The 23,822-nt window shown below is 38.4% G+C and overlaps 1 protein-coding gene across 1 annotated transcript in view; it reads left to right on the top strand.

Annotated features, from left to right (window-relative positions):
• JMY (junction mediating and regulatory protein, p53 cofactor) overlaps positions 1 to 15,471 on the top strand; it is a 72,580-nt gene extending 57,109 nt beyond the window's left edge. Inside the window, exons 7-11 of the mRNA XM_064140624.1 lie at positions 1,986 to 2,072; positions 4,258 to 4,353; positions 5,605 to 6,142; positions 8,147 to 8,457; positions 11,872 to 15,471. Of these exons, the coding sequence (XP_063996694.1) occupies positions 1,986 to 2,072; positions 4,258 to 4,353; positions 5,605 to 6,142; positions 8,147 to 8,454 (1,029 nt within the window). The 3' untranslated portion in view covers positions 8,455 to 8,457; positions 11,872 to 15,471. The remainder of the gene's footprint in view (positions 1 to 1,985; positions 2,073 to 4,257; positions 4,354 to 5,604; positions 6,143 to 8,146; positions 8,458 to 11,871) is intronic.
• The last annotated feature ends 8,351 nt before the right edge of the window (positions 15,472 to 23,822 follow it).

Genomic DNA, 23,822 nt, shown 5'->3' with positions numbered 1-23,822 from the left:
AGTGCCCTCCCCTCCTCCCCCTCCTTTCCCCAAAAGACAGGGAGAGAGATAAAAGGTAGGGACACCCCAATAAATCAATCTCACTCGATTTGGAAGTTAAAAAGGAAAAGTTTAACAATAACTTAGAAAAAAGGGATTGGAGGTAGGGGAGTTTACAAAGGATGAGGAAGGGAAAACAGCAAAATACAAAACAGGGATGGATACAACCCGAGTAGTGTGATGGTGTCTCTGCCTCGTGGCTGGTATACAGTATCAGTGTGTGTGTGCGGTCATGAACGCAGGTAGTGAGCAAGAGGGCGAAAAGAGGAAGAGACAGGAGAACTCCTGCCTTTTATACCGCAGGAAGTGGGGGGAGTGGGCTAACCATCACCTGGAGTGTGGCCCACCCCTGAGGAGGGGCCGAGACCCCTAGGGTCAGGTTCAGGGTCACTCCCCCAGGAGTGTTAACCCTATACAAGTAGTTTGTGCTTTTGCAGTTACAAATTAAATGGATTAACTCTCCCAGATGTATTAATTAACTGTTTTCATTAGGGAAGAAAAGTTGCAGAAACACTGCTAATAAAACAGGGACAAATTTCTGCAGAAACTTAAGCTCTTCTTGGTTCCTTGTACATGGTAGCAACATTGGTGGTTCTGCAGTTTTAGAAACATTCAAGATAGCCTGATATTTCTGTCCAGTGCAGGAATGCTACCTTCCTTTTAAATGTAAACACAGTATGACAGTAGTTGGCTTGAAGGAGAACATAGTTTTTCAGCATTTCCAAGTGTGCAAAATTGTGGACTTTCCTTATCCCCCTCCCTTCTTTTTTAGTGCCTTTTTTTTGCCACTACTGTAGTATCTTGCTTGATGGATGATACCTCCTTCAGCTGCCCAAAGCAGTGTTTTCACTCCTGTCTGGCTCCACACAGCAAACCAAGTTTACCGATGTCTGGGAAGCCTATTCTTAAGTGTTCAGGGTGCTTCCTAACATTGCACCTTTTACACAGCCGTAAGGTCTGTTTCTAACAACACATCAGACTTTGTTCTAGTTCAGTCTGGTGCTTGTACCAGACCTAATTCATTGCCTATACCATCTGATTTCCTGACTGTTGATGTTGTCCTGTGAACTTGCCTTGTTGCTTACTGTAAATTCCTGCACATGCCTTTGTAACTGTTTCGTAATTCAGTTCTTTTTATGTTACCTACCTGATGTTTGAATGTCTTCCTGTTTCTTGTTATCTGTTGAAAGATGGCCTGGTTTGGGTTGTTTCTGGTTTGTTTTTTTTGTTTGTTTGTTAGTCGTTGTTGGTTAGAGGATTATCGTTGTTGGGGTTTTTTTATGTGTTTTGTTTCTGGATTTTTTGTTGTTGTTCATTTAGATTTGGGGTTTGTGTGTGTGGTTTGGGGTTTTTTTGTTTGTTGGTTGGGTTTTTTTGGTTGGTTGGTTTGTTGTTTTTTTTAACCTGTTTTTATTTGCAGGCAAGGTAATAAGTAAGTGTTTTTAAAGTAGACATTACTTGGTGGACTACGTATAATAACTACACCTCTCTGTACGTGCATAACATTGTACATTGTAACAACTTCTTTGTGCTTGCAGATGGTACATGCAAAGGATGCACTGACATTTGTAAATGGGAAGCTCTCTGGTTGTGTAAACAGAATTATGCTGGATATTTGAGAGTTATTAACCATATGTACAAGTATATGGAGTTACACAAGCATTTTATGAAGTATTTGACAAATTGTTCTTTGTTGCCACTATTGTACTGACTTCAGTTAGGTGTTACTTTTATGTATTCATATGACAGTCAATAGGTTTGGTTTTAGCTGTCTTGATGTAATTTCCGGGTTGTGGTTTTATAGTTACTAAAATTAGCTTATTTGAGATAGCGCAAAAGATGGGGAAAATAAAAATGACAGAGCCTATTTGCTAAATATGACATTATACCCTGTAAATTTATATTTTAAATTAATATTTTATGGATTACATTTTATGTCTCTATAGGAGATCTGTATTGCAAAGCATAATGAAAGGATCCAGCAGCATCACCAGAGTGAGGAGGAATACAAAATGCACCATACTGTGCAGCTAGTAAGTTTGAGTTGTCTGCTGTTGAGTTTAGATTTTAGTTAATACCTTGTGTTCCCTCCCATATGTTAATTAGGAGAATGATAGCTGTTTTTAAAAGATATTACATATCCCTTAACTTTGAACCATTGATCCTATATCATGTTGTGCTGGTAAGTAAGGAAGATATAGCTGTGTTAGGAATCTAAGCAAATAAAACAGTTGTTGACTGCTAGGTTCACAGTCATAAGTGATTACTGCTAAAGTTAGGCTGCATGCCATTTGTTACCATGTGTGCATAGATGATTCTAGACATCTCTGAATACAGCATCACATATGTTGAGTAAGGAATACCATACACCTTTTTTCTTGAATCTTAGTAAGCTTGTCCTTTTTTTTCCACTCTGTAAAAGAAGGAACTTGAACTATATTGTATAAAGATGTAGTTCCAACTGTATGCTCCACAATGCTCTGCACAATCTGATCACAGAGAACAGTTTAGCTATTCTTAACTCTTCTGCTGAGCAGAATGGACTTAAAGAAATTTCAAATTCTGAGCTAGGTCTTGAGAGCTGATACAGTATCAATATTTAATAAAGATCATTGACAAAGATGCATTGAAATCCAAGTCTTTTTAATTGAGGCTTCAATTACATTAGTGAAAGTGATTCTGTTTCATCCTTATACATTTTTAACATTGATACATTTGTCCAGGAAGTCAGCTGCATAATTTATTTTATAAAAAGGCTACCTGTCAAAGACAGTTCAGATTGGCAAATTCTTTCAGGAACTTAGAAAAATACTTGAATTTCCACACTGCAATTCTTAAAGCAAAGGAGTTTGCCATATGGGTTGTAGTCTGTATTGCACTCTTGACAATAAGCCTTTACAACGCTGAAGGACTTTCTTGTTTCTCAGACCCTCAGAGCTTTTTCATTATTTCAAGGAGTTGCCCACTTGCATTATATAGAGTGTTGCACTATTTTTTTAGGTCTTTTTTTCTGTTAATAATGTGACTGAAACTTTTTGTTATTACTGTGAAATTTTTTTTTTGCTATTGGTTTTCATGAAGAATTTTGAAACCTTAAGGATGTCCAAACTGGAGACCAAGTAAGAGTGACCATATCACTGTTCTTGTTTAAAAACAAACAAACGAAGCCCAAAAAAACCACACGCACACAATAATGCCCCTTGAGTTTGACTCAGGAAAAGTTTGATCTAGTTACATACATGATGTGGGTGTGGTAGTAGAGCTGTCCTTTCTTCTTGCTCTATTTTTTTTTCTTTATGCTTATGTTTAACTTCTTTTCTCTATTGCTGTTATTTTTATTAATTTTTTACTACATACTTTTTGTCCTCTTCACCTTTTTATTTTTCCTGTCCTTACTGTTTCTCAGAGATGTTCTCCTCTTCTTCTCCGTAATGCTTCCTCTCATTTAACTTCTTTCCATATCACAGGAGTTGCCATTTATGGAGGTCACCAGTACTAGCTAAGTGTCTTCTAAAAATGTCAGGCAGGCACATATTGCTTTTGTGTTGACTAAATGACAATAAAAGTTCACAAAATTGATCAAAATTTTTAATTTGGTGATGAAAATGAGCTTTTAAAAGTAGCACTAAACATTGTGACTCGGTTAAGAGTTAAATCTACTGTTTCTGCTTGGAGATTTTTTTGTTTATAGTCACCTGTCTCCCACTTTGCCTGACAACTTCGAACTTGTATGCCTCGTTTTTTTGTCACCGGATAACTATCATCCCCTTTCAAAGATGTGTGGTAACTTTGCTGAAGTTTTGTGAAAATGGATGACTAAAGGAGGTGTACTTTCAATTAGATAAGATCCACGAACAAGAACTACAACTGGCTACTTTTTTAATGTAGTGGAGCTTTTTCCATGATAATATTCTGTCACATGACTGGCTGTTTCTCAGTTTTGAAGGTAACAAGTCATCAAGCATTCCAGTTCTAGACTGAAATTCTTGTTTACCAAGCTTTGCATTTCTTTGAAGTTATAAACCAGGAAATGCATAGTATTTTATAAGAGGAAGACAAAGGTTAAGATTTGAAATGAAAAAATGTGTTTACTTGAGAAGTAGACTATCATGTAATTCGTAGCAATTGGCAGAAGGGTTATTTTTGTTACTTCAAAAAAAATTATGTTAAACATGGAAAACATGTAAATACTACAATGAATGGTATTTGTTTTCTCAGAAGCGAGATCAATTGCAAGATGAAGAGGAAAGAAAAAGCTCCTGGGTTAGCCAGGAGCGACAAAAAACGCTGGACAGACTCCGAACATTTAAACAGGTAACAGAAGAAGAGTTTTTCTTTCCCACTGGTTTCTTTTACAAAAGAAATCTTTAGTCATTCTAGGACTATGAGCTATTCTCCTTCATTATGCAGTTAATTGTTCTTTGCAAAATTCACAACCAAATATGGCATTAGTGGTACTGAATTCCTCTGGCCCTTGCATTCCTAGTGCTGGAATGGATTTCTGTTCATTTGTACATCTCCATCTTGTGATGAAACACTCAGCAAACCTTCCCAAAAGAAGCATAATCTAAATGCTATGTCTGACAACGAGTGTTACATCTCACATACTCCCACTACCAAAGAGCAGCTGCCAATACATGCCGTTTCTTATTACAATGTTAAGTGTCAAAGACTGGATAGAAAATAGAATGAAGGGAAGAAAAGAAAGGAGTGAGACTGAAAGAAAAAGTATTAATCGGTGAAGATTTTCTTCTGTTTTGCTGAATGGATTAAAATATATGAGAAAAGTTTCTTTACTGGCAAGCTTCCTTGCTTAGTGGCACACTCTTAGTAGCATCCTTCTTTGCAAGGTTTTTTAATTGCTTAACATTTGTTAAAGTAGATGAACCAGCAACTATTAATAAATTGACTTTGTGTGTGTTAACATTGTTATGCTCTCTATTGCTTTAGGCCTACAACAAGTATATAAAATATATTAGACCTGTCTATTTAGAAGCAGTTTGGGTTTTTTGCATTAAAATGGCTTTGCATTAAGCTAATATAAAAAGACAGATATCAGGCAGCAAATTTAGGAACAGAACTAAAAACAGTTTGTAAAGTCTCAAAATGCTTTGTTTTCAAGAGGTACTTTTCTCAAGCAGTATGATTCGTATCTAAGGCCTATCTATCAGGGAGGACTTCATGGCAGGAGTTAGCCACTGAATGGGTTTTAGAAAAGGAGCAAAACAAGAAATATTAAATTTTACTTTACAGAAAAAAAACAAGTTTGAATGTTTCTAGTTTATAATATAGTTCTTTGTGAAATCCTAATTCTAACCCTTGTATGTCCCTGACCAGACAAATTGCACAGATATTGTGGTTTAACCAAGAATAAAAATTAAGGAAATTAATAATTTTTGCAAAAAAGATGAGTACGTATTTACTCTGTTTGGACAACCAGAGCAAAAGTAATGAAAATGGAATGTGAATTCAATTTGTCAAAGACAAAGCTAATGACAGGTACTTAGAACCTAGCGTAGCATGTTGCATATACTTATCTAATTGTCTATAACTTACTCACTTTAGCGGTACCCTGGACAAGTAATACTTAAATCAACCAGGCTACGACTAGCTCATGCAAGAAAAAGAAGTGCAGCCAGCTCAGTGTCCGATCAGCCTCAATCTTTGCCAGCAACCGTACAAATCCAAGAGAAAAGTGAAGAGGTGGAATTGGAAAGTGCAGTTCAGCCTTTGCAAGTGCAAGAATGCACAAGCTTAGAACAACTTCAAGATATCTCGTTACCTCCCAATGGTGTTACCTCTGAACTGCCTCATGTTAGTTCTCTACTCGCCAGTCATGAGCTTCAACCAGAAACTGTGTCTGTAGTACCACTTCCACCCCCTTTGCCTCCACCGCCTCCACCTCCACCTCTGCCCTCCAAGGAAGATGCCGCCAAGTCCTTAGAGAAAAGCGACAGCTTTGTTAAACGTCAAAGTGAGGAGAAGGGAGTCCAGCACTCTTCTGGTATCCCTCCAGCACATCTCTTTGACAGCAGTCAGCTAGTCAGTGCCAAGAAGAAGCTTAAGAAGACAGGTGACCTAGAAGGTTTACAGAGGAGGAGAGGTAAGGTTACAGTTTCTGTATTTAATTGCAAGGCACATCAGGTCCTGTATATTGCTCTGCATTCCTCTGATCACTCTATAGAAAAGTGTATGCTGTGATTCATTTGTTGTTATTAATGGGAAAGTTGGAAAACTAAATCTGTGATCATTCATCAGACTATGTTAATATATAGTTAAAAGATGAAACATTTCTTTGGAAACAGGAGAATGAATAGAGCAAGTGCCTGATCTGGATGATCTGCTACAACTTGTCGATTCCATGTAGCTTGTTTTGAACTGGTTATCTTCTATTCCATATATAAAATAAAGAGAATGGCAGTTATGTTTGAAGAGAATAATCGCTGGTGTTCCATGAAATGGAGCAAAGGTTTTATTTGCAAATCAGAGACAAGATTTTCAGAAGTGCACAGGTGAACTTTTTTACTGGAAGTCACTGAAACACAGTATGTGGAATGGACCTTGATTCACATTTCTGTATTGCAGTTTTATTACGTATTTTACAGTATTTTATTAAAAATTCCATCTGGCTTTGTCAGCTGCAACTGAAGAAAATATTCCTCCATTGACATCTCCCTTATTCAGATAAAATAAAAATTAGAACTCTTCATTAATCAGACAGAAGTAAAAGTGTTTACCCTGTAATTGTCCTTAAATGGCTGAAACCCTTGAAGCAACAACATAATTGTAGAATTGTTAAGTTCTTGTGAGTCTTTCAGGTCACAGATACAGAGTTAAAGTGCATTGTGAGGTTTTTTGCTCTTGCTGTGCCCCATTTTTTCCAGTAGCCTTATTGCTTATGTTTCTGATACCTCTTTTATGTTGCAGTCCTACGCAAAGCACGTATTGTGTGCAATTTGATTGCTCATCATAAAATGACAAATATGAAATTAAATTATGCACTTCCTGGTGAGAGTATTGTTAATCTCTGCAGCAGCACTTCACCTGCTGGTCTGTATTCCTTGAGATGTGCCAAGTCTGTTGGCTTGAGAGATTTGTGTCTATATGGCAGGTGAATATTTTTAGTATTATACCTTCCTCCTCCTGTGTTCTCCTTTTATTTTCTTTCTTCTGTCTATTCCAATTTCCTGGCCACCAGTCTGATGTACAAAGCCCACTCATAAAAGCAAGACAGATTTTAAACTTGTTTATTCTGCAGGTTATGCTCTTACTCAGTTCATTTAAGCCTAATATTCTACAATATAATATATATACATTATACAAATTAAAACTGGAAATGGGTATTTGTCTATTGATTAATGTGTGGTGTGTTGTATGTACTAATGTATGTGAGCTGTTTCAAACTGTTGTACTTAATTATTGTGCACTCTCTAGGATAGAGAGTTTACCTATCTGTAGCTCTTCGAAGAGTTGAAGGTTTGGGTTTTTTCCCAGCAAACAATGAGTTTCAGATTGGTGGTAAATGAAATGTTTGTGATAAAGGAAAGAAATGCACATGGACAGGCTGTGACTAGGTGCTCTTACATACATGAATCCAGAGCAGCAGAAAAATGCATGCTGTTACAGTTGACTGTACAGCTGCTAGCCAGACTGGTGTGTAGTTGTAGTCATACAGTAGGTAAAATCAGTCATAACAGGCAAATGCTGAGAATGGACTGCACAATCCAGTACGTAAGATGCATACTTACATACCAGAGCTTCAGAGTCAAGAAAGACAATGAAATAAGGACTTCCATTGTGTTTAATTCATTGTGGCTATTTTGATTTTTCATGACTGCAAACACAAAAGCCACCTGGCCAAATAGTTTCACTACCTGCCTGATAGGAGATTGAGTGGTTTCAGAGATTAGAATTGTCTGTATACATCAGTTCTGATGCAGTAATAGGGAAGATAAATTTGGAGGCTAAGTGGTATTTGAGCTACTGTTGTAGTGTGGGACTTAATCACATTAATAATAAGCAGCTACTTTTTGGTCTATAGGAAATATAAATGAAGATAAATAAATTATAGTGAAAATGATACTGAAAATCTTTTGATTTACTGCAGTGAGTTCCCCAATGGATGAAGTGCTGGCATCCTTGAAACGTGGCAGCTTTCACTTAAGAAAAGTTGAGCAGCGAAGTCTCCCTCCTTTCCCTGACGAAGATGATAGCAATAACATCTTGGCACAGATCAGGAAAGGAGTGAAACTGAAGAAAGTGCAGAAAGATGTTTTGAGAGAATCCTTTACAATTCTGCCGGATACTGACCCTCTGACAAGGAGCATCCATGAAGCATTGCGACGAATTAAGGAAGCATCACCTGAATCAGAGGATGAAGAAGAGAGTTTGCCTTGCACAGAGTGGGAAAATTAACCTGTAATTAAACTATATTCTTAAATAGTATTTGTTGAACACTTTCTATACAGCAATAGTGTTTAAGCCTCAGGTTGTGCATGCTAGGGGATTTAATATGAATGTCACTAAACTCTGACAGGGTAAAACATGCTCATAAGAATTTAGTATCAATGGCTTTTCAAAATAAATTAAGCCTTTTATTGTTCAGATAACTCTGCTAAGTATTGACAAGACCAGTCCTATAAAAAGCTTTATTTAGTGAATATGAAGGGACTGTTTGCAGTTTACCAAAAAGCTTTAAAAATCTTTTTAAGTAACAAAACAACACAATCTGTCTTGCGCATATCCTGTACTGACTCTTTCTTTGCTCCTGACCTTCTGAAAATTTACCATGTTTATCACTTTAGACTGAGTAAAAGGCCCAAGTGACAGACAGTTAGATTTGACTGCTGAGCACATTCAGATCTCATTGGTTACCTTTTGTGGCTGACACTCTGATAGTTTGGTTTCAATTCATAAAGTCTCTGCCTTAGCTGAATTTCCAGACTATTGAAGGTAAATACACAAATCTCATTTACACTTCTGTTACTCTATGAATTCCACAAACTTGCATTATACTAAGGTAGTGTGCCTGAAAACATAGTCACTAGACTTCAGCAGGTGAATGATTTCAGAACAAACCAGAAACTGGCAGGAGCTTAGTTTTTAAAATGTTGACAGTATAAGTAGCATGAAGAGATCAGAGGGCTGGAGCACCTCACCTCTGAGGACAGACTGAAAGAGTTGGAGCTGTTCAATCTGGAGAAGAGGAGGCTCTGAGGTGACCTTATTGTGGCCTTCCAATGTCTGAAGGGGGCCTACAAAAAAGCTGGGGAGGGACATTTTAGGATATCAGGTAGTGACAGGACTAGGGGGAATGGAGCAAAGCTGGAGATGGGTAGGTTCAGGCTGGACGTGAGAAGGAAGTTGTTCAGCATGAGAGTGGTGAGAGTCTTGAATGCGTTGCCCATTGAGGTGGTTGAGGCTCTGTCCCTGGAGGTGTTTTAAGGCCAGGCTGGATGGGGCACTGGCCAGTCTGATCTAGGGTAGAATGTCCCTGCCCATGGCAGGGGGGTTGGAACTAGAGGATCCTTGTAGTCCCTTCCAACTCTCACTGATTTTTTGATTCTTGATAACATCAACAGCACACACCACTACTCTTCTGTGGTGTTTTTTTCCTGCTGCTAGCATGTGGATGAACTTAAGTCTTTGTGAAAGTTCCCAGTAAACCTAAAATTCAGAGAAGAGAGAGGTATGACAATCTATTAGAGAGTTTAAAAATCTGCTTAGAAATCAAAGGCTATTTCCAAGAATATGGAGGATAAATATTTATAGTCCTTGCATCATGGCTAGCAGTAGAAAAAAAGATAACCTTCTTGGATGTTTACAGTCAAGCATTTCTACCCTGGTTAGTTATTACTGTAGGTGGAAAGTGAGTGGATAAAGCTGTCTAGAAAGTGATGGTGACTTAGCACATCATCTGCTGGATGTTATGATTATCAGATACTGTGTCTCAGATGGTTCCACTGTTGTGCTATTTTCAGATAAGAATATTTAATTTTTTTTAAAAGGAAAAAAATTGTTGCTTTAGTTCCTCCTGAACTGGCCATTATCCATACTAATGATTTAGTACTGTTTAATTACAGCATACTCTTTCCATTCCATACCAATTGTACTGCTGATTTGGGAGCTGAAAATCTGGGAGTGGAGGTGTTCTTAACTATTGCTGAAGCTCAAAGTGAAAATAGTTTTGTTTGGATGTGACTTTTATTCTATATTTGTATACTGAGAACTCCCACAGCCTTTTAGAAATCAACTGACAGCTATAAAACAAGACAACCCTTGAAATTAACTTTGCTTTGCAATTACTATTTTTATTTCCTAGGTAGCTGAGCAAATTTAACCTTTGTGATTTGGCTTTTATGATTTTAGTAAATCTAACTTATTCTTTAGGACTCTTGTTTGCATTTTTTAGCAAGGACTCTTGTTTGCATTTTTTAGCAAGAGTGCTCTTTAGTACTGTGGATCAATTGGTAAAAAGAAAAAAGGGAGAAGGAATGGATTGTCTAAGAGTGACTTAGAAAATTTTTAATCTAGTTGGTGAGCTTTCTAAACATTTTCCATACTATGTAAATAAGTTGTTCTACTGTTGCTGTCTTTTGCAATCCCACAGAAGCAGTGAGGTCAGAGTGCAGGTTGAAAATCACTGTCATGCTAATGCACTGGTTCTTGTGTCCCTTTTAAACAGTATACAGTTTTGGCATCTTTCCTTTCCAAGGATGCCCTCCTGTCAAATGCTGAGAAGGCACAAAATCACTTGGACTTAAAGCAGGGTGTAGTGTCAGAGTTCTGAGTGTGTGCTCCTTGGAGTTCTTGCCACATGTGGGACATGACAACATGTAGACTGGTTACCTAGAATGTATTACACAAGAGTGATGTCCAATGAAGGTCTTATTGTAGGAATTGCAGAACGGTGTTTTTTACTGTGATGTTTTCCATTTGATACCGTGCTTTAAGACTGACCTACTAATTTTCAACTCTAAGTTCTGCATATATGAAAAGTAGTTGCATAGAGACTGAGGTTGAAAACTGTTATACAAAAGTATATTGGCACACAGGTTATAAACTTTGCTTACAGGTCCTTACAGGCCAAATGTAGTGCAGTTATTGGTCTTAAGAATGAAGGCTAAATATGATACAATGACATAAATTTGTCAGGCATCAAAGACCATCTTAATGTGTGTGCAAGTGGTATTAACAATGTCCACTGAAGTGGTTACAGTAATTACGGAAGTGTAGACAAATTAAATAGTAACTGAGTCCTTTAGGAGATGTAATAATCTCTTGGATTAAAATGCTTGTACATAAAGTTACAACTGACTTTTAAGAACAGCTCCTTCCTTGCAGACACGCTAATCTTTTGAGGCATTCTATATATTGGAAATGCAGCTGAACAAGCAGTGTAAAGATGAAGTGGCTTCTGATTTAAAAAATCAGAATTGCTGGTTGAAGTATCTCAGGCCTATCTGTGTATGTGTATGTAACAGGACACCTAAATTACTATTGTGCAGTAAGAGTGCTCTAAATAACGTGAAACCTGGGTTCCAGAGACTGACAAAGTAACAGATAAGAAACCAATTTTTCCTCTCTGTACTTGTCTTACCCAGTGTTTTGGGCCTCTTGTATCTTTAATCTGTGTCCACTGCCAGTAATACCAGAAAGCAAAAGAAAAATCATATTCTGTATGTCCAGTGTGTCATTACCCTAGGGGCAATGATAAGTTTCTTGAAGACAGTGGTCAGAGTTGCATGTTGGAAATGCCTAATGCATTAATCAGAGAGTATTTGTACAGCTGTTGAGCTTTTCAGATGTTCCTTTTTCTCTTCTCCCAAACAGGTGATTCACAACCACTGATATGAGAAAAGAAACCTCAGTTGAAGATCACTTTTCCTCTTCATTTCTGAAAATTCAGAGCCAGCAGTTATGACCATCAATTCCACAGGAGGCTTTCTTTGGCAAAGAAGTAGTATTTTCTTTGGCAAATAATTCAGTATATGGGGAAATGGCCTGAGATGTTAATTTTCAGGTCACTTTTTTCTTTAATTTGTTAAAAAAAAATCTGATTTGGCAAAAGGTTGAGTTGTTCAGATGTGCATTTTATATAATCAAGAATGCCCAATTCTTAAGCACATTTTATACCTGCTTTAATGTGTGTGGCCTCTTAGGTGAGGGGAGCATTTTGAGAGAACACTTGCTGTTACAGGAACTTTGAGATTCACCTGAGACATCAAACCAAGCTATAAGAAATCCTCTTCATTGCATCAAGTATATCTACTTCAAAATCCAAGTAAATGGCTCCCTGCAAAAAAGCCTGCTGGGTAGCAGTGTGATAGTCCAGAAAAAGCAGAATTCCTAGTTGCACTACAGTAGCTGAAATTCAGTAACGTGCAATTAAGGCTTCTTCTTTGGTTTGAAGAAGTGTGTCAGAATGAAAAGTAACAAGTGACTGCAGCACAATGAGAAAGGGGAGATTGAGTTGAGTACATATTCCAGAATGTGTTTCCAACAAGATACATTTATATACTGCAGCACCTTTTTAGAAGGTCATTTGTAGTCTGATTATTTTTTTTAAAGTAGACAATTCCGTGCTTTTAAAAAAAATATGCTGAACCAAGGTAGTTATACTTTCATCATTTGTTATAAGAAGCAATATTTTATAATTTCATACTTAAAACTATTTTTCTCTTTTGGTTCAAAGTAGCTTTTGATTAAGCAGCCTTCTTTTAAAAAGATCCACGTACTTAAACAGACTTAACAATTCAGTAGTGAAAACCATACTTCTCTTGCTAGCTCTCTCTGTTCCTAGTGGCTACAAAAAGTATTTGTACTTATGTCTCAAAGCCTCCTGACTGAAAAAAAATAGTTCCCTTTTGATTCTGACTTTTTTTTTTAAAGGAGACTTAATAACTTCCTTCATGATGTATGCTTAGAAGCAAACCCTAAACTTCATGGCTAATGGCTGCAGGCAGCTACTCTTGCAATACCACAGTGCTGAGAGGTACAAGTGGCCTCGTACCACATAGAAAATCCATGTGACGATAAAGTCAGCCTGTTAAAATTCGTACAAATCCTGATTTTTCACTAGAGTCTTATTTTTACTAGCATGACATACATGACTGTGTTTCTCGAACACGGTCCCTGTCCTTTTGTGTAGTGTGTTTCTCTTGTGACAGATGAGCTACTTCGTGGATTTGTTTTTTTTAATGTTGTGTTGGTGTGGTTTTTTTTAAGTGGAGTTAGGCATTGCTGCTGTCATATAATGGAACACGTACTGTATTACTTTTATAATAAGATAATTCACTTTTTGCCATTTACTGACATAAAGAGGAACAGGGGAACTTAACCTTAGCAATAGAGTCGTAGATTGATAGAATGGTTTGGATTGGAAAAGACCTTAAAGATACCTAGTTCCCATCTGCTGGCATTGGCAGGGACACCTTCCACTAGACTAGGTTGCTCAAGGCTTCATCCAGCCTGGCCTTGAACACCTCCAGGGAGGGGGTGGGGGGGCGCACCCCTTTAGTTACTTGGGCTATGTAACCTAAAGAAACCTCAGCTCTTGCACCCTTCAGTTGTTCTGCTGTGGCTGTCCTGAAATTAAAGCTCTGTCAGACATCTCAAAAAGATGTCACTTTCTGTCAACAGGCATTTTCTTAGCCTTGTTGCCTTACTTAAAAAATTAGTGAACATTCATTTTTAAGCACCTTTGAATAGCATTACTGCAGAGCTGTATCACTTTTCCTGTGCTAGCTGTCAGGTCTGTCCTTTCCTGTCCCAAGATCACCTCTGTGAAACACCTGATTTGACTCTGCAAAGATCTGTAACTACACAGTGACTTTTTTTCTCTTAGACTGTTTCACTGAATCCTTAGTTACATGGTGTGGTTGCAAGCTGTCTACATCTGTGTTCATGCAATTACAGCAGTTTCAAAGTTCATCATCTGGCATTGGCTGTACCATAAAAACTGTGGTATATTTTTACTCAACGTTTGTCTGTACTTCCAGTCACACCACATGTTAAAAACTGAGGTAATGGAATACATTTTTGGAGTGTGATACAGTTAATCAGAAACTTAATGCTAAATTAATAGTGGTGATGGAGCAACTTGTATGTAATTTTTTTTCCTGTTTTCCAGCCTGCAGTTTTATTCCTTAGATTATGCATATGGGACACTAGCAAAATTCCAAGCTGAGAAGAAAAAGTGTAATTTTAAAGTGCAGTGGTCCCCTTGCAGACATTTCTGTCCACAGTTTCTCTGTGTTGCAATTTATCTAGATAGCTCCATGCTGTACCGTACTACAGCTTTCAGATTTGTTTGCCGTGTAATCTGTCATATTTGCCTTGAAAAATGTGTGCATGGTTGAGGAAAAATTACTGTCCTTCATCTGTTTTATATTTAGCTGAAATCTTAGATTCCTGCAGTAGCATAGCTTATAGAAATGGACCTCTCATACAAACAAGTATTTTGTGCACACACAAAAGTAATTACGCTGAGCATAGCAGTTTGTGTCAGTTTACAATCTTCAATGGCCATCTTCAGTATGGATAGTAAATTCTTTCCCCATATCTTGCTAAAAAATATAATTCTGCTTTTTAAATTCTTCACGTGTCACTAGATGCCACAGTTTCATATAACTCACTATTTTGATGTAAAAATTGTGCATATGTAGTGTGCAGGCTTACACATGAAATTTCCCTTCCTCTCTCTGTAATGTTGCAGTGGGGATATAGCCACAGCAGCAAATGGGGAGAGCTGGGGTATACTTACAGGGGATCTACAGAAATCATGACAGTCCTGCATTGAGTGTGGCTACTCCATAGCTGAGGAAAGTGATAGTAATCATCTTGGTCCTTTGAGACATCTTCAAAAGGCATCGTGGCAGAAAAACTGCATAAACACCTGCCATGGAAGAGAGCCTTCACAAAGGACCTTTTTAACTATTGCTGGTGTTTCTCAGTTGTGGCAGGACTTCATTGTTGTGGCTGTGTTGTTACGTTGCTAGTAGTTTATCTTGAGCAGTCTGTCAGCTTTCAGGCTTTTTCCATTTTAGGAACTTTGTTCAAATTAAAACTGTTCTAATGTAGTGTAACTATCTAGTGAGGTAAACAGTTGGAATGCATAATGTTTATTGTACAAATGCTTATGTGGGGACTGAAAAGTCTTTTATGAGTGGGAACAATAAGTTAAATACTCAATTTCTTCTACAATAAGCAAAATGTAAGGTAAATGGCAGTAGTCTTGTGATTAGAAATGGAACTTGCATCAACATTAATTCCCTGCTCGTTCACAGAGGTTCCAGATCCTTTACCAATGACCAATAGTCTTATTTTGTTACATGTATTTTTTGTTTTTCATATGCTAGTTAAGTTACTTGTCTAGGGTAGGTGAAAGCCTTTTTATTTTTTGTAAATGTAACTTTTTAAGTTTGTTTTTTTTTAAAACAAAAGAAAAAACCAAACAACTGACAGTCTGCATCCTATGACAGACACCTGTAAAATAAATGATTCTGGTATTGTGTGTTCTTTTATGGCTGCATCAGGGGATAGAGCTCAACATACTTCAATATTTTAAAGAATAATTTTGAGCATAAGCACTATATTCTGTAATGTTTAATATAAAAAAGGTGCATTATTGAAGGTGCAGCTTATTAAGGACACAGAAACTTCTATTGGTTAATGTTACCCTTACTGTGTTTGCACTGAATATCAAGAGTGTATGTAAATCAAGTCTGCTCACATGTGTAATTAGACTATTTTGTAATGCTTATGTAATTAAATTACCTGTTTATACTCCTGGTAATGATTCCATAAGCATGAACAGTATGTTGTTATGTGTAACACTACAGAATTAATGTTAGGAACAAGCGAAGCTTCTTGCAAAGAGCAGGAGTAAACAGAAGCACCTTACTGGGAGAATGCATTGCATGATTTCAGTGTTGCAGGAGCTGACAGACAGGAGGTCATCCTAAACTTGACTGCAATTGCTCTTTGGTGTAATAAGCACATTATCATACTGCTATCAATCCTGTAAAAAGTACAGCAGTGGCTATTTTTAACCTATAAATATACTGTAATTTAAATTTTTCCTATGAAACAAATTTATATTTAATTACTGCCTAATACATAAATACTTAACATTAGAATTTTTAGGAGGGCCAGGGGTGGGTGGGCATGCCAGTGTACTTTTGGGAGGGGCTGTTGTATATATGGGTTTGGGTGTAGGTTTGGTTTTTTTGCATTTCCCATTCAGTTTGACTATTAATCCAAAAATCCCAGCTCTGACTGTGACCTGACACTTCATGCATCATTGCTGTGATTCAGGTCTTACATATTCTGTGGCCCAGAGCTTCAGAAAAGCTCATCTTTTTGATAAAAGGTCGCCTTTCAATTCTCAAATGTGAATGCTCTGATGTACCTCCAATGTGGAAAAATGACCAAGCAATGAATTCCACTCTGCAGAGTTTCTGATGTTAACATAGAATATTATTTAAAGCTGATCTCTAAGGCTATTAACCAGTAGTGTCCTATTTGGAACAAGTAATAGGGATGGTGGTTGTTTTGCTGAGTGTAGTCAAACTCTGCAGAGATTTTATTAACTATTCAGTAGTTTGCTGTAGACTAGCTTAATTTTCAACTTTAGAAACATTTTTTTAATTTCTGAACTAGGGAATAGCTATTAAGATATAGGAGTATTGGGGATTAGGACACAGCAGCTCCCGGTGTTTCACTGTGGTTGCTACGTGTTTTTAATTTCATATTAAATGTATACAAATACATCATCATAGGATGAAAGCGTAAGGAGTAGAGATGGCTGCAGGTTGTCTTGCATTAATGAAGCCAGTGAAGTTTAATGAAACTAACTTCTTTGTTAAGCTTGTTGAATAAATAAATAATCAAAAGAAAACCGATTTGCCATCCGCTAGCTTTGTGCAATATTATTGGTAGATTCAGACACTACTACTAGCACATTGTGCTTGGCTTCGAGAAAGTTCTTTAACTCCATTATATTCAGAAGGACATATTAAATGCGTATTTTATTGTAAACAAGTCTGCAAATTTTACAATGCCTACAAATGCTCAATGCTGTAACATAATAAACAACAACTATGCTTAAAGGAAATGGCAAAAACTAAACAAACATTTCTAGCAATACCTACAAACTTAAAAAGGAAAAAAAAAATCTGCTTTTTGCTCTTTTCTTTAGTACAGCCTTTCTGCAATGCAAGTTTATCGTTGTGTATTTTACTTTTTTTTTTTATTATCACCACTCAAATTTAAACCTGTACACAAAGTACTGCACTCATCTTGTACATGCAATGTAACATCATACTCACAGTTTTGGTGCTTTAAAATTATTCCTTTTTTCTTTTATTTTTTTTTTCCTTCTTTATTAAAGGATATTTATTTGACCATTGTCTGGTTTTGAGTATCAACCAACGTTAAAAACCTTTTTTTTTTTTTTTATTAGTACAGTTTGGTTCTCATCCAAAAAAACAAACCAAAATAAAACAAACACACAAAAAATCCCTCACAGAGTTCATTTAGTTTTCCATTGTTAACTCCTCAAGGTGAGAGTTGTTGCTTAATGACAGAGGGTTGTGCCTAAAGTATGTTGCAGCAGGGAGTAGTTTCATGTAGTATAACATCCGTGTAACCTTAAGTCACTTAAACAATTTAGGTATCACAGAAGAGCCTTGTTCTTAATGAAGGTTAGTCATTCTTAAATACAGATCACACTTACTTTCCACCTCTTTAAAAGACAGAATCACTCCGTGAAAACTGGTAAAACTTCAAACCCAGAAACACTAAAAGCTTTGCTTCCTTATTTTTCTCTGTAGTTTACTCATGCAGAACTAGCTGCTGGCAGTGCTATTACATGGAGAAAGTCCCTTGCTATAGGTGACAAAGGTGGTATCTGAAAAACTCACATTAAAAGCATTTGATTTGCCCACTAATTTTCTGGGTGTATAACAGTGTAGTATTTCAAAGCACCCTAGATTGTATGTGAACAACTCTGATACCTTAGGAGTACCTTTTTGAGTGTCTTCAAGAGTTTAAACTCCTTTACTTGAGGAAGGAAAATCACCCGAAATAGACAACTGACCACTGATCATGAGCCAGATGAGTTGCCAGCTGTTTGGGGTTTTTTTGATCATTTGCTTGCTTGGCTTTGTTTTGTTTTCCTACAGTCATTTAACATTAATTCATAGAATCACAAAACTGTTTTGTTTGGGAAAGACCTTCAACATCACCTAGTCCAACTGTCAACCCAAGACCAGCCTGACCATTAAATCATGTCCAAAAGTGCCATGTCCACGTTTCTTGAACCATCTCCAGGTATGGCTACTGCACCACCTCAGCTGGGCAGCAGAGCAGTGAAGTCTCCTATCGGCCTCCTTTTCTCCAGACTAAATCTGGTTCCCTCTGCCACTCCCTAAGCCTGTCACCACTTTTGTTGCCCTTCTCTGTACCTGCTCCAGCAACGCAATGTCCTTGTTGTGAGGGGCCCAGATCTGAACATAAACCTTACAAAAGAGATACCTTTTTCCTTTCACTCCTGGGTTTCTGGCACAAGAACTATGACAGGGGTAAGTGCAGGTAGATTCTAGGCATAGCTGGTCCCTTACCATGGGAGAAAACAAATAATCTATTTCTGGTACAGGAACTTTGTAGTGCCAATACAATCCTAGGAAACAAGAAAAAATGACATTTCTAACAGCAAGGTGGAATGACTGCATTTGCAGTATGAATCTACACTGCAAAATGCCTTAAGAAAAATCCGAGACCTGTCTGGCTCAGGTTTTCTACTGATGCTTTTCACTTCTGGTGAAAAGTGGCTTACACTATTGATTCTGGATTGTGGCAATCCAGGTGGTCTGTTCCTAATGTTCTTACTGTGCTCCTGGCAGTGTGTGTGGACCCGGTGTGGGTGCCTTCACATGTTCTCTGCAGGAGAAACTTCTGTTTCAGAGTATTTGCTCCCATCAGATGGTGTCTGCTTTGGGTCTGGCCTCAGCAGCTACATAGCTAACTTTCTACAAGTTGGAAGTACATTTAATGCATGCATCAGAACTGCAAATTAGTGAATACATCTGTGGGCACACTTTGAAGGCAGTGGTATGCTGCTCAGAATAAAGCCTACTGTGCAACACAAAGAAAATAGGCAAGGGGTAGAACCGTCACTTTTTTCTCTGTATTCATTACATGTCAGATGCACACAAAGATTCACTGGGCCACAGTCAAACTGGGAGAAGTAAACCTCACCTTCATCACAGAAAGCAATAGTTTTATGTAGGGCTTGATTCTGTTAACACTGCTCAATACCCAGCAGAGGGGTGGCACAGGAAGAAGAGATGTACAAATGGAGAGCGAGTTTGTCAGATCTCTTCCCCAAAAGCTATGGACTGTTCCTGTTCTCAGTAGTTCTTACTGTTGGTTCCCACTGTAGGGGGAAGCTTGTTTGTTGGCTTTGTTCTTCCTACTGAAGGAGGGAGCTTACACAAATCCTGGACATCTTCAGTATTTTTGGATTGCCAAACCACTCATGTTGCTGCCACTACCAACGCCTAAGCTTTAGGCTCACATCACAGATCTCTTACTAGAGCATACTGCTACAGTTTTGCCACTCTTTTCATCTTTTAGGAGGGAATGATGTAATTAACAATAAAATAGCCTGTGTGGACTCCAGGTGGACTATGTCAGCTATTAAACTGTTAAGAGTAACACTTTATGACACAAAAACAACCCCACAGGTTTTACCAGGAGGCTCTGATTGCCTCATAAACTGCCTTGCTCACAGAAGTGCTGCAAGTTTCTGTCCAACTCTCCATCTTAAAAAAATGCCTACCTGGCTTGTTCCCACAGAGATGCCCTCCTGCCCTTTCCCCCTTTGCACTGGGACTTCTTAGTCTCTTTCTCTAAACGTTATGCAAATCTTCAACACTGTCATGCTGTTAAGACTTTTGCCAGCTCAGTACACCTCCAGTGAAATGTTGCCTCAGCAGGAAGGGGTGCTGGACAAAACCAGCATTTCCTACCTGTGCTGTTACAGCTGTTGCTTGTCTGCATTAGTGCTGGCTTTCACTTTCATTAACTTACTAAAACACTGAAAAAAAAAAAAAAAACCCAAACAAAAGGACTTGAGTTTATGATCACTCTCTGTATCCATGGTCTTATCCCTGTGTTCCTAGCGTATCTTTGTGCTGTCTGTGGGATGTTGGAAACGCTTGTGCTGGAGACGAGTCACTTCTGTTGCCTTCTTTTCACTCTCCTCGCTGCTGATGACAGTAGACTTAACTTTTCCTAGACGTCTTACTATGCCCATATGACTTAGATAAGGCCAAGCACATTCATGATCTTTCAAACAGAATTCACTGTTTTATTTTAAACAACTTCTCTAATTTGCATCACACTGCCTCTGGATATTTCTGTTTAAAGCAACAGGAATAAGGAAAAAAAGGAAAATCATGCAAGTCATACAAAGCATTTATAGTAACTATACTTCTTTCTCAGTACTTCATTTTAACCCCATCAAATTTCAGTAAGAATGTAACTGAGCTCTTAGCAGACAAAGTCATCAATGCATGCTCTAACTGCCATGCACGTTAACCATACAGTTTAAAACAACACAACAGACATTTTATGACAGCCTTTTTCTTTTCTCCCATGTGTGAGTAAAACGACTGTTGAAGTGGACAAAGAATCCACCTGCACACTGGTTTAAAAAATACAAGTTGTTTTGTTTTTTTTTTTTTTTTTAATTTAATTAAAACCTAAAATTGATACTTCATTTTTAAAAGTGCTTTCCTTTTGTTGCTGGAGCACGTTTGCCTGTGTGATTTCTGTAATAGTTTGCTGAAGGTTTCTACTGACAGAAAGCCACAAATGATGCATCGCAGTTCCTACTGGTCAAAAGCTTCTCAGTATCAAACTGTTCTCACGGGTGCTTCACCTGACCACTACCACTGTATGAACAAATTGTTTCCACCCACTCTGTGTTTTACCTGTTCCATCATCACAACCCCACTTGCTCTGTCACTCAGCTTTAAACTAGACTCTGCCTGTTGGTCAGCCTTGGCATGGTCTGGCTATTTACGGGCCACTCTTATGGTGCCCATGGTGAGCCTGCAGGATGAAGAAAAGCTGCACACTGGTGAGTGACACTTGGAGGATGTCTATACTGTCTTTCTGATTAGAGATGTGCAGGACTTGTTCTCAGTCAAAGGTAGCATTATTTAGAATGGCTGAGTAAATCTCTGTTCAGGAGATGAAGTTTATCACTTAAAGTGTCTACTTAGGCCATGTCTTCAGGGAGAATGTGAGCCACAAGTTGTCTACCAGGACATGCTTCACTTAGATTTCTAGTAAAACTAACATATATTACATCTATGACACATGTAAATACTCAAAAGCAGTTACAGTTTTATGTCGCTATTATGTCACATTTCAAGAAAAAAAACCAACCAACCCTTCAAGTCTTCAGCAAGAAACTTTAAACAGAAATTGTGTCTCCCAACCAGGGTTTGTCAAAACTGCACACTTGGCCATCAGGGATAACCCTGTGTTCTGGTCCCAGCCTTCAGCTGCCCAACAGATCTGAAGTCCTCCTGCCTTTCAAGGCGTAGATATAGACAAATCTGCTGCAGGACCTACTGAACACTCAAGCTTCTGAGTAAGGAAGTGTTTGGTAGCCAGGACTAGCTTGGTTAAGTGACTGCAACATTTAGCTCCTGCTCCCAGCAGAGCTTGCCCAGTGAAAGGAGCCTTTCTGCTTCCAAAGATGGTTTCCACTAGACAGTCAACATGGCATTGCAATAGCAAGTATGAGGCTTCCTTAAACAAATTCTAATATACTGAAACACTGCAAATTGGAATTTCTTGTGTGTCAAGACCTTCCAGCCAATGAAGGCCTGATCCCTTCACAAGCCACTGCCACCAGCTAACTACTTTCCAAGTATCTGGACTCCAGCTTTTATTCAGTGTAAGGCACAGCTATGCTTATGCAAGTCATGGAGGTCAGCGCGAACCTTCCTCAAGCAGGGATTCCCTCTTCTGGTGCAGCACGTGGAAAGGGAGACTTAAAATGTCATGGTGAGTTCCACCTTCATCTAGGAGCTATTCCTGGGCCCCAGGGGCTGGCTAAACTGTTTGATTTCATCCTGTAAGTAACCTCTCCTCTCTGCCAGGGTTACAGAGGGGACTGCGTGTTTGGATGTACCAAGAGTCACGCTCCAGTGTTATTGCTTCTTGTAGGAATTTTCTATGTCTGCAAAGCAGTCATCATCAAGACAGAACACACAAACTTCTGTTTTCTGAAAATACTTGCATGGCTCTCTGTCTTAGCCAGTTTTGACCCAAAGTAACTCCTCATGGTATGCTTCAGTATTGCTTGTTTAAAACATCCCTGATGCATCCTCATTGTCTTTTCTCTTGGCTTCTTTGGCTGGCTTCCTCCTTTGCTGAAGATAAAGAGATGTTCATGCAGAACAGCCAGCACTCCATACATACAGACATCTTCTCTGTGGTTTGTTTGGGTTGATGCTGTGCCTTGCTGCTGAGCAGTGCACTGGATGTTCCATCTGTCTCATTCTGTAAGCACTAAAGGAATTTCTTCACATTTATGGTGAGAGGTGGGGGAAAGGTGCTTGCGTCACTCAAACCAGCACACGATTCTTCTTCTCTAGAATGACATTTCCCCTCTGTTTTCTACTCTTGCCAGCATTATCTCCAAATGCACAGAATGCTCTGGAGCAAAAGTGCTTAGCTGGTAATGATGGGGCTACAGTTTGAACCCACAGCTTCTAAACAAAGGACAATTCGCCCTCCAGCATTGCTTCTCAGACAGGGAGTGCAGCAAGTGCAGCCACGTTTGAGGTAGCTTCCACAAAGCTAGCTGGGTGTAGCAGTGAGGCTGAGCAGTGAAGACTCAGCACAGGATGCTCACACTAGAAACTACTGAAGTTGTTCAACTGTCCTGCCTCCTCTCACTAAGTGAAAGTCAAACAGAGAACTGGTCCTTTTCACTGATGGATTTCTGGTTCCCATTGCTGCAGATTCCTGAGAAAGAACACTGCTGGAATTACAGAATTAACAGTATATTCAGATGCAATAAAAGTAGATTTAGCTTTTGTATTTCCACTCACAGGTAAGGGCTCTGATGTCCCTCTTTCAGCGAAGTGCAAGATCATTTTGCTTCTCTTTTGTTTTGCTGTCATCACTTCACAGAATACAAGCTGGCCTCAGAGAATTTCAAAGGTCTTGTTCCCTCTCTAAAAATCTTAAGCTAGCAAATATCTGCATGACTGTATTTAACTCAAAAGAGGGAAATCCATACACACAGATTATACTTAAACATACCTTGTTACTGTAGCTCTTCCTCTCCCTTTAGCACCTGGATGCATGTACTGTTGTGAAGGTCCTGGACTCTGCCTCCTCTTTGACCTACTGGGAAAAATTTCTCCCTCTTCAAGAATTACTGCAGTCACAGTAATGCAAGTGACTCTTTCAAGAGAACTTCTGAGTTGCCATTTTCAATCTAGTGGAAGCCAAGGCAGCTGATTCACTGCTGGATCCATGCAGTGAGGTAAGACTTGGTGGAGAGCAGATGAGAATCCCCAGAGCAGGGACGGATAAGGTTTGAAACTACTTCAAGTTTAAAAGAAAGGAAAGTATACCTCCAAAACCCAGCTCAACACTTTGTAACACACACTACAGGTGATAGGAACTGATGACAGGAAAGGATAGGGAGTGTTATCAACCACCTCTGATGACTAATACAAATACCAGGC

Source organism: Pogoniulus pusillus, chromosome Z, assembly GCF_015220805.1.
Source record: "Pogoniulus pusillus isolate bPogPus1 chromosome Z, bPogPus1.pri, whole genome shotgun sequence".
NCBI classification, from domain to species: domain Eukaryota; kingdom Metazoa; phylum Chordata; class Aves; order Piciformes; family Lybiidae; genus Pogoniulus; species Pogoniulus pusillus.
The sequence above is the reverse complement of the archived record's forward strand: the minus strand, read 5'-3'. Positions and strand labels throughout refer to the sequence as shown.